This window comes from Raphanus sativus, chromosome 2, assembly GCF_000801105.2.
Source record: "Raphanus sativus cultivar WK10039 chromosome 2, ASM80110v3, whole genome shotgun sequence".
Lineage (NCBI taxonomy): Eukaryota > Viridiplantae > Streptophyta > Magnoliopsida > Brassicales > Brassicaceae > Raphanus > Raphanus sativus.
The window spans coordinates 12,121,627-12,137,306 of NC_079512.1; the positions used below are offsets into that span (position 1 = coordinate 12,121,627).

General features: G+C 40.8%; 3 protein-coding genes, 1 long non-coding RNA gene and 1 pseudogene across 4 annotated transcripts; 4 read left to right on the forward strand and 1 right to left on the reverse strand.

Moving 5' to 3' along the window:
• The window catches only part of LOC108836502 (serine/arginine-rich-splicing factor SR34-like), a 35,907-nt pseudogene extending 22,586 nt beyond the window's left edge, over positions 1–13,321 (reverse strand).
• Positions 7,012–7,533, forward strand: LOC108829741 (uncharacterized). The gene has a single exon (XM_018603338.1). The coding sequence runs from the start codon at positions 7,012–7,014 to the stop codon at positions 7,531–7,533; it is 522 nt and encodes a 173-aa protein (XP_018458840.1).
• On the forward strand, positions 8,099–8,554 carry LOC108829743 (uncharacterized). The gene has a single exon (XM_018603339.1). It carries the CDS (start codon positions 8,099–8,101, stop codon positions 8,552–8,554), a length of 456 nt encoding a protein of 151 aa, XP_018458841.1.
• On the forward strand, positions 11,163–11,828 carry LOC108829739 (uncharacterized). Its single transcript, XR_008941215.1, has 2 exons — positions 11,163–11,580; positions 11,692–11,828. It is a non-coding gene; the product is annotated as an uncharacterized LOC108829739 (long non-coding RNA).
• A 646-nt stretch (positions 13,322–13,967) lies between the features above and the next one.
• Positions 13,968–15,680, forward strand: LOC108829744 (uncharacterized). The gene is made up of 2 exons (XM_018603340.2): positions 13,968–14,887; positions 15,258–15,680. Exons 1-2 carry the CDS (start codon positions 14,206–14,208, stop codon positions 15,374–15,376), a joined length of 801 nt encoding a protein of 266 aa, XP_018458842.1. The 5' UTR covers positions 13,968–14,205; the 3' UTR covers positions 15,377–15,680.

The window sequence follows — 15,680 nt, forward strand, 5'->3', positions numbered from 1 at the left end:
TTTCTTCTCTTGGATTTTTTCTCCTCTGCCCCATTCTTCCTCTCCCAAGGCTCATTTATATACTCCTTCTTATGACGGTCTATTCTCCTTCTGGGCCGCAAGGCGGGCTTTTTTCCATTTTCGTCGGCCTCCATGTTTATCGGGAAACTTGACATTTATCTTCGGGAAACTTGACATTTATCCTTCCGGAAATTTAGCATTTATCTTGTTACGTAAAGATAAACGTAAATCGTCGTATTTATCTCAGATAATCGTAAACGGACTGTCCGATCGCGTTTGGTCCCTTTCGGGCCGTCTCTAGGACTTCCGTTGTTTTCTACGATTTCTTTGGAAGTTCTTCATTCGTTCGTAGAGTTGAGATGAGTGGTGTCTTAAGATAACCATCGCTGTTTCGTACGAAGAATTTAAGATATTCATTCCCGTTGATATCTTATGAGTTTCCGAAGTGTTTCCGACGGTCTTAGTTTGGAGTAAGAACCGGAGTTTCGTACGCAGAACCTCAATGATTCGTCCTGCAAGGACTTGGGAAAGACTCGAAGTACAGACTTCTGACGGCTGGGGCCTGGGACTTGTGTACCGGAGATTGTTGTCCGAAGACCCGAGCCAGCACGGGGCTAGCCGCCCGGCGGCCACGGCCAGCACGGGCGCTAGCCGCCGGCGGCTACGGCCAGCACGGGGCTAGCTGCCCGGCGGCCACGGGCGCTAGCCGCCGGCGGCCACGACCAGCACGGAGCTAGCCGCCGGCGGCCACGGCCAGCACGGGGCTAGCCGCCCGGCGGCCACGGCCAGCACGGGCGCTAGCCGCCGGCGGCCACGGCCAGCACGGGGGCTAGCCGCCCGGCGGCTACGGCCAAGGCCGGGGTCGGCTGCTCGGTTCCTTCGGTTTACGGGTGTTCGTGTTCGTTTTTTCGGAGGGTTTTTCGTATGACAAATACTTAGCCGTTGATTTCGAGATAACCGTTTTGACCCCAACAACAAGTCAAGGTGCAACACAAGCGAATTCCTGAGATTAGATCTAAGCAATTGTTGGAACTTGTGCACATGGATCTTATGGGTCCGATCACTCCAGAGAGCATAGCAGGGAAGAAATATATACTTGTCATGGTAGATGACTTCTCAAGATACACCTGGGTTGCTTTCTTACGAAACAAGTCTGATGCCATCGAGAGTTTCAGGATTCTTGCGTTACAACTGAAACAGAAAGGTGGGATTATGGAAATCAAGAGTGATCATGGTGGAGAATTTCAGAATGAGCTGTTTGATAGCTTCTGTCAGAGCCAAGGGATCTGACATCAATATGCAGCACCCAGAACACCACAGCCGAATGGATTGGTTGAAAGGAAGAATCGTACATTACAAGAGATGGCAAGAGCAATGTTGTGTGGAAACAATGTTCCACCTGGTTTTTGGGCCGAAGCTGTCAGCACTGCATGTTATGTGATAAATCAGGTGTATGTTAAGCCTAAGACTAAGACTGCACCTTATGAGATAATGAAGGGTAAGACTCCCAATCTTAGTCACATGCACGTGTTTGGATGCTTATGCTGTATCCTGAATGATAAAGACCACTTGGGAAAGTTTGACGCCAAAAGTGATGTAGGGATGTTTCTGGGCTATTCTACTAACAGCTCCGCATATCGTGTCTTTAACCAGCGTACCAAATTCATTGGAGACAAAGTCAATGTGGTCTTTGATGACAGTGTGGGATTTTACCAGACAAGAGTCACACAAACTGTTGACTATGCTACACCAAGTAGTTCTGCTCCGGAAGCAATGATCAAGGAGGAGTCCGAAGAAGAGGAGGAATCTGATGGTGTACGAGTTGATCTGGATCAAGTAAAAGTTCATAAGAATCATTCCTCAGCTGATGTCATTGGAGGTCTGTTTGATGAAAGGGTTACCCGAAAGAAACAGATTAATTTCAAGGAGATGGTTAAGTTGGCATCGTTCATGGCTAAGCTGAATAATGTGGAGTGTTATGTCTCTCAGATAGAACCAAAGAATCTCCAGGAAGCTTTGGATGATGAATACTGGACTGACTCAATGCATCAGGAGCTGGAACAGTTTGAACGGTTAGATGTGTGGACACTAGTTCCTAGACCTGAAGGAGTCAAAGTCATTAGAACAAAGTGGATCCACAAGAACAAGATAGATGAAGAAGGGAATGTCATTCGGAACAAGTCAAGACTGGTTGGTCAAGGTTACACTCAGATTGAAGGAGTGGATTTCGATGAAACATTTGCTCCTGTAGCACGTCTCGAATCAATCAGGTTACTCTTTGGAATGGCTTGCGGATTCAGAATCAAACTCTATCGGATTGATGTCAAGAGTGCGTTTCTGAATGTTGTTCTACAAGAAGAAGTCTATGTGACACAACCTAAAGGTTTTGAAGATCCACACTTTCCTGAGTATGTCTACAAACTCAAGAAAGCTCTCTATGGACTTAAACATGCTCCACGAGCTTGGTATGAAAGACTGACCGACTTTCTCATCAAGGCTGGGTTTCAGAGAGGAGGAGTTGATAAGACTCTATTCATAGGAGAAAATGGAAAGGATGTTATCATTATCCAAGTGTATGTGGACGACATCATCTTTGGGAGCACGTCAAAAGAAATGGTGGATGACTTTGTTCGGACCATGATAAAAGAATTCGAGATGAGCATGGTTGGGGAGCTCAGTTATTTCTTGGACTACAAATCAAGCAGCTTGCGGATGGAATCACTGTATCTCAGAGCACGTATGCCAAAAATCTTATCAAGAGATTCGGAATGCAAACTAGCAAAGTTGCAAACACACCCATGAGCACCACTACCAAACTGTCCCGTGATGATGATGGCAAGCCAGTTGATGAGAAACTCTACAGAGCAATGATCGGGAGTCTCTTGTATCTCACAGCAAGCCGACCTGATCTCTGTCTGAGTGTGGGTATTTGTGCTCGTTACCAAGCATGTCCAAACCGTTGGACTACAATACCTTCCTAGGGCTTCGTAAAGCCTTGGGAATTGTTAATCTCTGAATAAGTCCTGTCAGAAGAGGAGAACCACTGCTTGTACATCGCACTGACTAAGTTATTCTACTACAGCACCATCAAAACCTTGAGTCAACAAGTTCACTTTTGCGAGTCATCCCCCACAAGTTTACCACTTATGCTCTTAGGTTCACTGAAGAAAGGCACTCATCTCGGATCAAGATGCTGTCACATTTTAGTTCTGAGGATTGATCACTGTCTGGATTGAACGAGGAAACACATGAGGGGTTGAGTGTATGAGTAAGGAGAAGAATTTGTGTTAAGCAAAAGAAAGTCTGAGTCACTCAGTAACAAAAAGTTAAGAAAAAAGGCCTAGAATGATAGATACTCGAGTTGGAACTGGATGCTGCCACATTTTGAGTCTGACTGCGATCACTGTCTTGACTAGGCAGAGAAGATCTCAATTCTTAAGAGAAGGTCCGATCTGGAACAGGGTGTTATCCCACTTTGTGTTTAGACTCGGATACCATCTCCTTGCACGGAATTGTAGATTGTACTCTTGAGGTAAAATTGTTCAATGTTACTTGTAGAGTAGAAGAGACAAGCACAAGATACCTACCATGTGTTTCCAGACATTACTAATGAGTGTGGGTATGAACTTGAGGAAGGATGATTAGTGAAAGTGAATCTCGTGTGTGACAGCTACTCGGCTGAGAAAAAGCTACAAACTTGGGTTGACTCATTGATTTCATTAAAAGTTTTATGTGGTAGTTACTTGTGTTGGTGTGGTGTCTTCTGTGTCTTTCCTCTGGACAAAAAGGCATCATGAGAATGCCTTAAATGGTTACATGTATATAAAGGTTACTTTGATGCTTTGATCTTGAATCCCGGTTCTCTCTCTCAAGCTCTCACATGGTGGTAGGTAGTGTCTAATCACTTGGTTACATCTCTTATTTGTTACATATCTCTTGGTCTTGGTCTTGATGAGTTTTGATTCCCTTGTGTTTGGGCCTAGAGCCTAAGTCATGTTAATTACTAATGGGCTTTATGAGTGTCTTAAGGTTTATTAAATCAAAAGAAAGAAGTGGACATTAAGGACAAAAGCTTCTCTCTTTAGCCGACAAAATCTTCTCTCTCTCTCTCTCTTGGTATCATCGACGCCATGCAAGCTCCAAGGAGAAGCTCTCGCCTGAATCGAGGCTCATCGGGTGCTGGAAACTCGTCTCAGCCTCTCTCATCGCAGGCGCAGTCCCCTCCACCTACGCGGAAGCGAGTCCGTCGGCGTCTTAACTCGCGATGTCTCACCGGAGCTTGTTGAGCCGGAGAACGAGTCGCTCGCGGAGACAGACTCCAATGATGGTAATGAGAACCCTATGGGTGAAGCTGAGGTCTTGGCGAATCGAGCTAAGGAGGACCGATATCTTGAAAATCACCTCATGTATCGGACCAAGTTCGATCTGTACCCCGAGCTAATGCAACCACACAAGACGCCTCTTACTCCCCGATTCTTCTCTATGGCGGCTACTGAGCGATTCCAAGGGCTCAAGACTCGGAAGTTCATCAATCAACATCGGATCTCTCTTACCGATGAGAACCTTGCCCATGTCAGGGGTGTTGTGGAAAATGCAGGACTACTTCATACTCTCACTGACGTTGATGCCTATCAACCTACTGTGGTAAGAGAATTTATTGCTAATCTCTTGGAAGCTTCGAAACGCGATGTTGGTGTGGCTGTATATCTTAGGGGGTCGATGATAGATTTCTCACCAAGTTTGATCAATGCTATCTACTGCATTCCTGGGTTTGAGGATGATCCCAACTGGTTGAATGAAAGCATAGATGAAGTATGTGGGTTCCTCACTGATGGTCAGATAAACCGATGGGAAAATATGAGCTCAAAGTTTCTCACTCCGACGAATCAGGTGCTGTACAAGCTGGTTTGCACCAATTGGATCCCGACTATGAACTACACCAACATGAATCAAGCTCGTTTGAAGTTTGTGTATATGCTTCATCACAATGAAGATGGGTTCAATTTTGGGAAGTTGGTGTATGATCAGATCATGCAAATGGCTGAAAACACTAAGAAGAAGAAGTCTCGGCGCATCATGTTTCCAACACTGATCCAACAAGTCATCAACTTTCAAAGGATCGTTCCGATTGACTATCCAACCGATGAGTTTACTGGCTTTCCCAAGCTTGTGGTCAAAGACATCAAAGCTGGACATGGCACTGGAGCAGACACACGATCTGCAACTCTGGAGGAAGACATTGAGCGTACCATTGCTGACCTCAAAGCAATTCACATTCGTCTGAGGAGTAAGAGTATCTTGTTTGTGTTCTGTTTCTGCTTACTAAACTAATGCCCTTTGCTTTTATCTGAATGTGCATCTATGCAGGGGGAGATTATGTTGTTCGTCAACCTCCTCCTCCGACCATGAATCAGGATGACGGAGAGGCTGGAGATACTGAATAACTCTGTCAAGCGGGTGACACCGAAGAGCTTAGCCAAAGCATATCTTTCTAAGTCTTTTGTGTGATGATGTGCCTTATGATAGTGAGATTAAGGCTCTTGTATTAAAAATAAGATGGTTGTAGTAAGACTAAGGATTCAGAATGCTTGAACTAATGTTGTGCTTTTGTGTTGAAGACTTTGATGAATTATCAATGCTATTGTGCTTGTTGATGTGATCACGAAAGTGCATTTGTGATTATCTTCTAGATATCTCTTGTCTGGTGGTTTCAGTGTGTGTGTGTGCAAGTTGCATAGGATGTCACATTAAGATAAAAAGGGGGAGAATGTAAGCTCAAGAAAAGAGCTGTGATCATGAAGAAGAAAGGGAGACTGTGTTACACATGTGATCGATGTGTGACACAATGGAAAGAGTTGGTTATGCAAACTATGACGTGTCATAACGTGGTTATCAAGTAAAGAAGATTTGGAAGATTTGATTGCATCGAGATATAAGGAAATATAGTATATTCGATGAGGGCTACTTAACTAGATGGTCTAGGGCAGATCTAGGTTAAGCACGCTAATTGAAAAGCTTGAGCAAGGGTTTGTCTGGTCAAGTACAAAGGTGATCGAGTTCAGGGTGTTGAAGCTCGATCTACTGAGTTAAGAGATTAGAAATTGGTCCGTCTCTAGTCGTGTGTGACTGAGAGTAATTCGGATTAAACAGATCTAGGAGATTGTTTAAGTGATTTCTAATATACAAGAAAGAGTGTTCTTGGATTCTCTGTGTGCTCCTTATATTCGTTTGTCCCTGAACTTTCAAAAGAAAGGGCGTAAAGTGTTCACCTGAAAGAGATCTCGGATTATGCCGGCAAATTGTGAGAGAACTGGCCAGGCTCTAGGGTTTTCGAATTTGCGAGCCCGCTGATGTCAATAATACCATAGATCATCACGTGCCTCACGTGACCTTTTTTCTTACATCCCTAACTTTACACTATCTATGATGGAAAACTGATTCAACACCCTATTTTACACATTTTAACATTATACATCATCAACAAACTTTTACTAGTATTTTTTTTCACACAACAAGTAAAGAACCCTAGCCGCTCCCCTGCGACTTCAATAGCGATTTTGAGATCCATCTGATCTCGGCTTTGATCAGGCTCTCTCCGATCGGCACCGGCCATCTACTAGGCACAAGGGAGACTACCGTACACTCCTTGTCCGCCTCCTCCTCCTGCAGTACTAACGATGTTGTCGCAGTGGCTTGTCACACACGTCTGATCCTTGGCTTCATCGTTGTCGCTCTTATGGACGGATTCTCGGGTTCCTCTCCGGTGATCTGTTCTCTCTAGGTCTATTCTCGTTTGGCTAGCTATCTCTTTGGATAAATTTTGCTTGAATATCAGATTGGCCCGCTTTCGTTTTGCTATCTGTTTCGCTTGCTTGAGGTTTGTACACTCCTTGGTGTATCCTTGGATCATTGATCGGCAAACACTTCTGATCCATTTTGGTCAGTTCTTGATCTTCTCCGTCTCTTTGGATGGGAACGTTAGATCGGTATTGATCTGCTCATCAGGCAGATATGAAGGGAAAGGGGATAATTTATGATGATGATGTACCAATCAAGTTAGTGGATTGCGAAGACTCTTTTGTCATCAAGGAATTCGGCTTGACACTAATAGGCAAGATACTCAATCCGAAGAAGCAGAATGTTGAAAAGCTTCTACAAACAATGCCATCTCAGTGGGGCTTGTCGGATAGAATAACTGCTAATGACATCGGAAATGGAAAGTTCTTGTTCAACTTTAAGACTGAAGATGATCTGAACTCTGTTCTTCGACAGAGTTCATTTCACTATAACTTTTGCATGTTCGTCCTGGTTCGATGGGAGCCTATCGTCCATGATGATTATCCATGGATCATTCCTTTTTGGGTGCAGCTCGTCGGCTTCCCGCTTCATCTATGGACTGATGGTAACCTTAGGAACATAGGAAGACGACTTGGTCATGTCGATACACTTAAATTAACTAAGGGTCGTATGCTCATAGACATTCTCTCGCAAACCTCTGAAGTTCTCACGCAAGGTGGAATACAAGGGAGATAAGGTGACGATTGAAATAAAATATACCATGCTGTTTAAGCACTGTACGACTTGTGGCATGCTATCTCATGAGAAAAGTTTTTGCCCGACGAATGATGTTAAATGTCGTATTCAGCCGATGGCCCGCCCTGATGTTTTCACACAAATGCAATTACCTAATGATGAGGTCTCTCGCCAACAATTGACCCGTAATGCACATGCTAGAGATCAGTACTCTTACCAATCTTCGAGGGCAACTAACGATTTCAAGTTTCAAGACACGATCTCAATACAGAGACAATGGCGATGCGATTAAAGGGCAGAGACTGGAGGCTCGGGACTCTTCTTCTAGCTCATGGGACGACAACCGCTGGAAGGGCAGAAGATCAAACACGCATGCTGATAGGATTATAAGACGTCGTGATGCTCAATCATGGAACTCGCGTCATGATAGGGCTCGCTTTGGCTGATAAAACAATGGAATTACACCCAGCTATGTCTGATCCCTAAAAATCTGCATTCTCCGCTGATGACGGATCTCCGACCCATTAGCATGTGTTCGGTGTTGTATAAAATAATCTCCGAGATTATGGTGTCTAGACTGCAACCGTTTCTAGCTGACTTGGTGGCTCCAAACCAGTCAGTATTTGTGGAAGATAGGTTGATCTCCGACAACATCTTGATCGCCCATGAAGCTGTCCATGCTCTGAGAACGGATCCGTCTGTGTCTACAGAGTTTCTAGCGGTTAAAACAGATATGTCGAAGGCCTATAATAGAGTTGAGTGGGGGTATGTTGAAGCCTTACTGAGAGCGTTGGATTTTGATCATAGGTGGATTGAGTTGGTGATGTACTGTATCTCTTCAGTCACTTACTCGATCCTCATTAATGGTCAAATATGGGAATTTGGATCAAGCATCTCTAGGATCCAAGCCCTCTTTTGGATGGAGAAGACTAATGTATGGAAAAGAGCTCTTGGACAAGGGACTGAAGTGGATGATTGGAGATGGGGACGATATCTTAATTTGGATTACCCCACGGATTGATGATGGAGTGAGGATGAGATGCCCGCTGATGAAAAACATCTTTGTTGATATAGAACTGAAGGTTTCATCTTTGATTGATCAGCAGACGCAATGCTGGAACATGGCCATACTAAGAGATTTGTTCTACTCCCAAGATGTGGAACTGATTTTGAAGATGAAAATTGCGACCAGATGCAAGGATTTTAAAGTGTGGAAATTCAACATTAATAGAGCTTATTCAGTAAAATCTGGCTACTGGCTGGCTTCAAGATTGTCAAACTCAGAGATCTTAAGACAAGCTGAAGCGCTACCTTCTTTTAATCCACTCAAGGCCCTGGTATGGGATCTCCCTATCCCTTCCAAACTCAGAATTTTTCTGTGGAAAATACTGTCAAGTGCTCTCACTGTATCTGATGGTATTGCAAACATAGGGATCTGAGTGGATAATATATGTCAATTCTGCGAGATGGATGGTGAAACTGAAAACCATGTGCTGTTCACTTGCCCTCATGCGAGACTTGTGTGGGCAGTATCCAGGGTTCCTATGCCCCTTAACGGTTTTAATCCATCAGTCTACCAAAATTTTAACTTCTTTCTTGAAGGTCTGAAAATTTTCAACATCCCGATGGAGTTGAGAAGGGTTTTCCATGGTTGTTGTGGAAAATTTGGAAAAATAGGAATGGCCTGATCTTTGAAGGATAGGAGTTTGAGGCGGTAGATGTGGTAAACAAAGCTTTTCACGACATGGATGAGTGGTCTCAAGCCCAAATCGTGGAAAGTACCAGTGAGAGGATTCCCGACGTCAATCAAGCCTGTACGAAGATGGTCTGGCTTCCGCCTCCCCCCTATGGAAAAAATGCGACATAGGTGTTGACTGGGATAAACAGAACCGCAGATACGGAGCAGCCTGGCTGGTGAGAGATGAAAAAGGTGTGGTAATTCTACACAGTAGATGATCCTTTGTTATATTCCTTCCTTGAAAAAAGTTCATTTGCAAGTATGGGTGTTGGCAATTGAAAGCATGAGAAACCTGGGATTTTCAAAGATCGTGTTTGCGGGAGAATCGAACAAGCTCATTGGAGCCGTGATTAGGCCACCAGCTTGGCCTTCTTATAGATGGATGTCAAAGTCTGTCCTATCTTCTCTCCAGTATATTCTTGAATGGAAATTGGAAAAGGTTGACAGGAAGATGATTTTTGGAACTTTTCGTATTGCTCAAAGAGTGGTCTTAGGAGACCTATCTCAATCTTATGTGGCCACTAGTTTTCCTTCTTGGCTGGATGGTCTTTTTAGCTAAGTTTTGAAGATTTTATGTTTCTTTTTGGTGTTGCCCTTAATTGTGATAGATCCTATCTTTCTTGATGTTTTTTGGGTGTTTAACCTTTGTTGTATGGTTCTTACTTCAAAGTTGATAATGAATGGAATGGATTCTTAGTGAAAAAAAAAAGCATGTGATAAGAATCTGACAAATATATATACAAAGCTGTACTCTATAGTGGCGTGGTCAGAGAGCGCATTTTATAAATTATCAACAACGAAGAGTCCTTTGATCATCGCTTTTCTAGTAGTATAAAAAACACCAGAAAATCTAAACTATTAAGGCTGAAGTACAAAAAAAAATTAGCCCTAAGAATTGCACAAATATGACAACATAATGCCACTATGCTAAACCTGGAGCCAAACACACTCAAAATTCGTTGCCTTTAATTCTGTTTGGGCTTGCAAACGTGTATGGGCCTTACAACTCCCAATATTATTGCCGAGATTCACGATTGTATTTCTTTACCTTAACCGAAATTAGAACCATTACTAAATCTGTCCTTAACCACATTCAACCAGCTTCCTTCATTTATTTCTATCCATTTAGTAAAACGTTTTTGTGTACAGAAACTTACGGTTTAGGGGCAGTGGGCCTTTCTATCAATATTTCAATACCTTCATAACCTGAAGAAAACCAAAACATCGAATTATCAAAAGCCATTATAATCAATACAGAATTCAAAATCATTAAGAATACAAATAATGTCTCGAAAACAGATAAGATCATAGTTTATATCATTATATAGATATTATATAATGTCATAAAATAAGATCGTAGTTTGTATCAATATTATTATCATATGCAGAGTTAAACCATTACTAAACCAACTGAATTCAAAATCATTTCTACGCATTTATAATTTTCCAAAAATAAAAAATTACCTTACTATATCTATTCCTACATTTAAGCAAATACGAGATCAACAAACAACCAAAGAATCTTTTTTGATTTCTATTCTTCCAAATCACGTTACTTTATTATTAACCTCAAAATAATTACTTCCATCATATATTCCTATATTTAAGCAATCTATATATATTCGATATCAATCAACGACCATAAGATTCCTTATTTGTTCCCATTGCTTGCAAATCACGTAAAAAATCTAATATTTCTAACATTTTTTCGATTAACAACTAACAAACAGATCATTCTTGGAATAAAATCTTAGAATATATTCGACATTAAATACTAAAAATTCACAACGAACAAAATCTTCCCTATTAATTCGTGATTGTTTCAACCCTAATATAACAAGCTATATATAACTTTATCTCAATATGGCCAACTCAATATCATTCTACGAAATTCACCCAAAAAATGTCGACAGTCTCTACTTTTCATCCTCTCACAAAACTCAGGCCTTTCAAGAATAACGAGCGAGTTCAAAGTAAGTGTCTACATTCCTGGAGGCAGACTACAACTTTTGGAGATACCTATGAGACGGTCTTAGCAGACGAGTGGGTAAAAATATTAATCTATACGTTTGTTTTGTTTTAACATGTTGTTAAACTAATATTACCTCGGTTCTTTTTTGGTAGGGAAAGGTGAGCGTCTTTGATTTTTTTAAGTATAGATTGTTTACATTAGTTGATGCTTATGGATTCTAAATTTTGTAGGCTTTTATCTGATCAGTTACAACTTTTAAGGTTTGCTTATGGTTATGGCAAACCTTAGAAAAAAACTAGGAATGTAGTTTTCAAAGAAGTTTTTGACAATCTTTAAGGTATGTTTATCTTATAGTTTTGATGTCTCACACAGTTTATGTTTGGATGTGTTTTATGTTATATTTTTTATGGTTTTGATGGGTTTTTGATATTATTTATGTTCTTTGCAGATTTCACACAGTCATAGGTTCTCTACGGTGGAAGAATGGTTGCTGTGTCACAAAGTTTTTTATTACGTATGCAAACAACAGTTTTTCTTTTTCCCAAAAATTCTTTCCTATAAGAACAGAGTTTTTTGACTTCGAGATATTATTTGCATTATACTTTTTCATCTAAAACTAGATCGAAATAAACTTGGTGTTATATAAAACTACCAGCGAAGTACACTCAAGCAAGTCAAAAAACACCTAAACTTAAACCGGGGTTCTCTAATATTCTAGACAGTCCTATTAACATTCATCTTAGTGTTTAGTTACAATAGAGAACTGATTACTTACCGTGGCTGTGTACATGGCTGTTGTCTTCTTTTCCATCTTGATTTCTGTTACTTGATACTCTTCAACAAACATCTTGTGCCTTCACTGTCCTTCCCGTGTTACAGTTGATGATCATCTCTCTTCTTTAGCATGCCTCTCCTTCAACACATTGAAAAAAAAACTTGGTGTTATAAGAGACTACCAGCGAAGTTCATTCAACCAAGTTAAAAAAACAACTAAACTTACTGTTATTCACAAACTCATTGGGGTTGCTACTACTACTTGGAGAAGTAGCAGTGTTGTTAGTGAAGCAGATAGAAGACACGCTTCTCTGTGACTGCATCGTGCTGTTGTAATCCATATCGCAGGTGCTTGTGCTCCAGAAATTGTCTGAAAGGCTTGGCTTCTTCACTAAAGACCTTTACTCCGTATCCCTTTAGTGCAGCTTCCAAAAAAACCTCTGTACTGTTGCGGAACCCACAAACATGGAAAAAATAACGCCAGTGAAAAAAGCTTTCATCAGGACTGCAGAATAGATACAAAGTGATGTTCAATCATGAGAGACAAAAGGTAGCAAAACTGCAACTTCGAGAGATGCTTTGAATCTATATATATTCTCTTCACTTAAAATGCAAGCAAGAATCATAAACATATGCATAGTTGCGAAATCTAGCCACAAGATCTCAAAATATGATGGGCCAGATTCAGAAACAATAGAGTTGCAACTTTACTCTACTAAATAAGAAAATTATTCTTCAAAGTTCAAAAAAAGAAAAAAAAAAGAAATGAATTGAACTTACTGTAAGCTCGGTTAATCCTTCAATTCCACTCAAGCTCTGAAATTTATTGTCCATAGCCGAAAGCCACTTCAAATTCAGACAAGACTTGAGTCCATAAGACCAATAAGACATGAACATAAGTTTCAAAAGCCTTTCAACTAATATTCTCAAATCTCAAGTAAAGGTGTCGTTTTAAAGTCTCTTGCTTTTACCTGGATATCATTGAGATTGTTGAATCGGAGGTCGAGCTTCTCCAAAATTTTGAACTTGCTCAAACAAGACACCTGAACCAATATCAAAATTAGGTTTCTTTTGTTTCGATTTGGAAAACAGAGTTTGCAGAAACGAGGTTAAACTCACGTCGGTGAGAGCTCTGTGGCCTAGATTAAGATCTAGACTCACCATGAAACGAAATAACTACTAGATTAGGACAAACCTTCGTATGCCATGATTTTCAGTAGATCTATCTTCTGTTTCCCTTTTTGTGAAGAAATCACAGGCGTTTAATTTTAGTTAAGATGAACAACAAACATCGCAGACGAAGAGATCGGTTTCTCCAACAGATGATATACGGGAAACTGAAAAGTCAATCAAAGCTGTCGTTTTTCTATCTTTTTTTTTCGGAAAAAAAGTTAATGGGCTTTAGTTTGGGTTTCAGGTCCACAAAATTTTGAGTTACAAATTATAGTTCAGTTATATCTGTTGCAAAATGCCCAAATATATTTATTTAATTACGATTTCTTAATATAGTTACTACAGATATGTATTTTTAATATATTTTTGGAGTTACTTTGTAAATTGGTTATAGAGTTTCTATGATTTTTTTCCTAGAAAAAAACTATATAAAAGAAATTAAATATGATATAAATCACAAAATTATATGTTTTTTTATTTAATTACACTACTAAACCTAAATAACATATGTTCTTATATTATACACTCTATATTTAGTTTGCCAAGCAAAAAATAAAAAAGTACAATGTAAGAAGAATAAAACTTTATTGTTTAAAAATGTACACTAAACTAAATAAACAAGAGACACATTTTTGTGAAAAAATAACATATGAAACAATAACATGAATGGTTTTTAAACTATGTACGAAAACATATAATTACATCGAATATACATCCGCGCGGGCGCGCGGATCAAAAGCTAGTTAGCTTTATGGATAAATACACGTGAAAAAAGCATACATGTGACCGGAGAGCCTTTCGCTTTTCTGTAACACCCAGAACAAAACTGAACTAAACAGAGAGAGAAAAAAAATAGTTCTACCCAGTTACTTGCTTTGTGGCTTATTGTATGCTCAATTACAAATCAATCTTAAAACCCCAAAAAGAGCCACTCCAAATCCGCCCATTTAGATTCTACTCCAACAACTTGTAAATAAAAAGAAAAACACAGATCCATCCTCAAAAGAAAACAAGAATGTCTCAGAAACATGTCGAATCATCATCGCGAAACTCGATCGAATCATGCACCTTACAGCTCCTCTCATGGCGACCATTCCACCGCTCCAAAACCCTAGACTCATCCGAACATTCGCCGCAGCCGCAGTCACAGAGCCCTTACATCTCATCCACCAAACGCCCTTGCTTCTCCGACCGCTCCACCACTTCTTTCTCCATCGAAGCTATGAGCCGTCTCTCTCTCGCCGACGAAGACAACAAGCTCTCAGTCTCAGCTTCCAATTACAACAACAACAGTAAAGGGGGGAGTTTCCGCTTAGTAGCGAGGAGGAAACGGCGTCGTCGCAATTCGAGATCGGTGTCTGGTCGGAGCAGTGATCGGAGCGGGACTCTGAGATGCTGCTCCATCGGAGCTCACAACGGGACTTGCTCTGATTTTCCCTTCGCCGTCGGTACGGACTCGAGCGGTGAGCTGTTTAGCGAAGCGAATTGGGCTTCCGATGTGAGCGAGGCGCGGAGATCGCGGCAAGAGCGGAGAGATTACGGAGGAGAGAAGGAGGCTTCCGGGTTTGGATTCGCCGACCCGATGGGGAACGAATCTGGGTACGGGAGTGAGCCTGGGTACAGAGGAGATGTTGAGTTTGGTTATGGTGATGAGTACGATGATGAAGAAGAAGATGTTAAGCCTTTGTTTTGGGGAGGTAAAAGCTCCAAACTTTAAAAACACTTGTGTCTGATCTTTGTATAGATTGATTGTCTTTGATACGGAAGATAAACACACTTCTTCTGGTCAGTGACTCTGTTTTTGCTCTGCTTGTCTATGGTCTTGTGGTCTCTGGCATATAGCTTTAAGGAATAGGTAAGTGTCAGAAAGTTAGATTAGAGAATGATAAAAATGATGGAATTATCATTTTATTTGGAGCCAAATGCTTGGTAATCTCTTTAGTAGACTATGAATTAGATACATTGTGGTTTTAGCATGTTAGGTCTTTTGTCTGAAATTTATTTGTATCTATTTTGTTTATTGTGTTTTGTTTGGTGATTGGTGGTTTGTTTTTGGAAATGGAGCAGATAGAGATTCAACAATGGAGATGTCTGGTGGTAATACGAAATTCTCAGATAGTAAACCTCAGTTCAGGTGCCGCCGCAGAAGACAACATGACTGCAAAACTGTTGATCCAATGAAATAGACAACATTAACATTTCTATCAAGTCAGCCAAGTCGGACTAACGGTTCATTGGAAAGCTTTTTCGGTCCAATTTGAAATGGGATTCACGGACATTCTTTTCTTACCGAATTGTTTTTAGATGCCAAGATTAGCGGTCTTTTTGGAGGAACTTCCCATGTATTTTACCATCACCTGGAAAAACTTTCAGCTTTCATATCACCAAATTATATTTGGTTTGATCTTCTGTTACTATTGTTAGAAATCTATTCTATTAATTCTGCAGTATGACCTATTGATAAAAGTTGTGTCCAATTTAAAAATATAA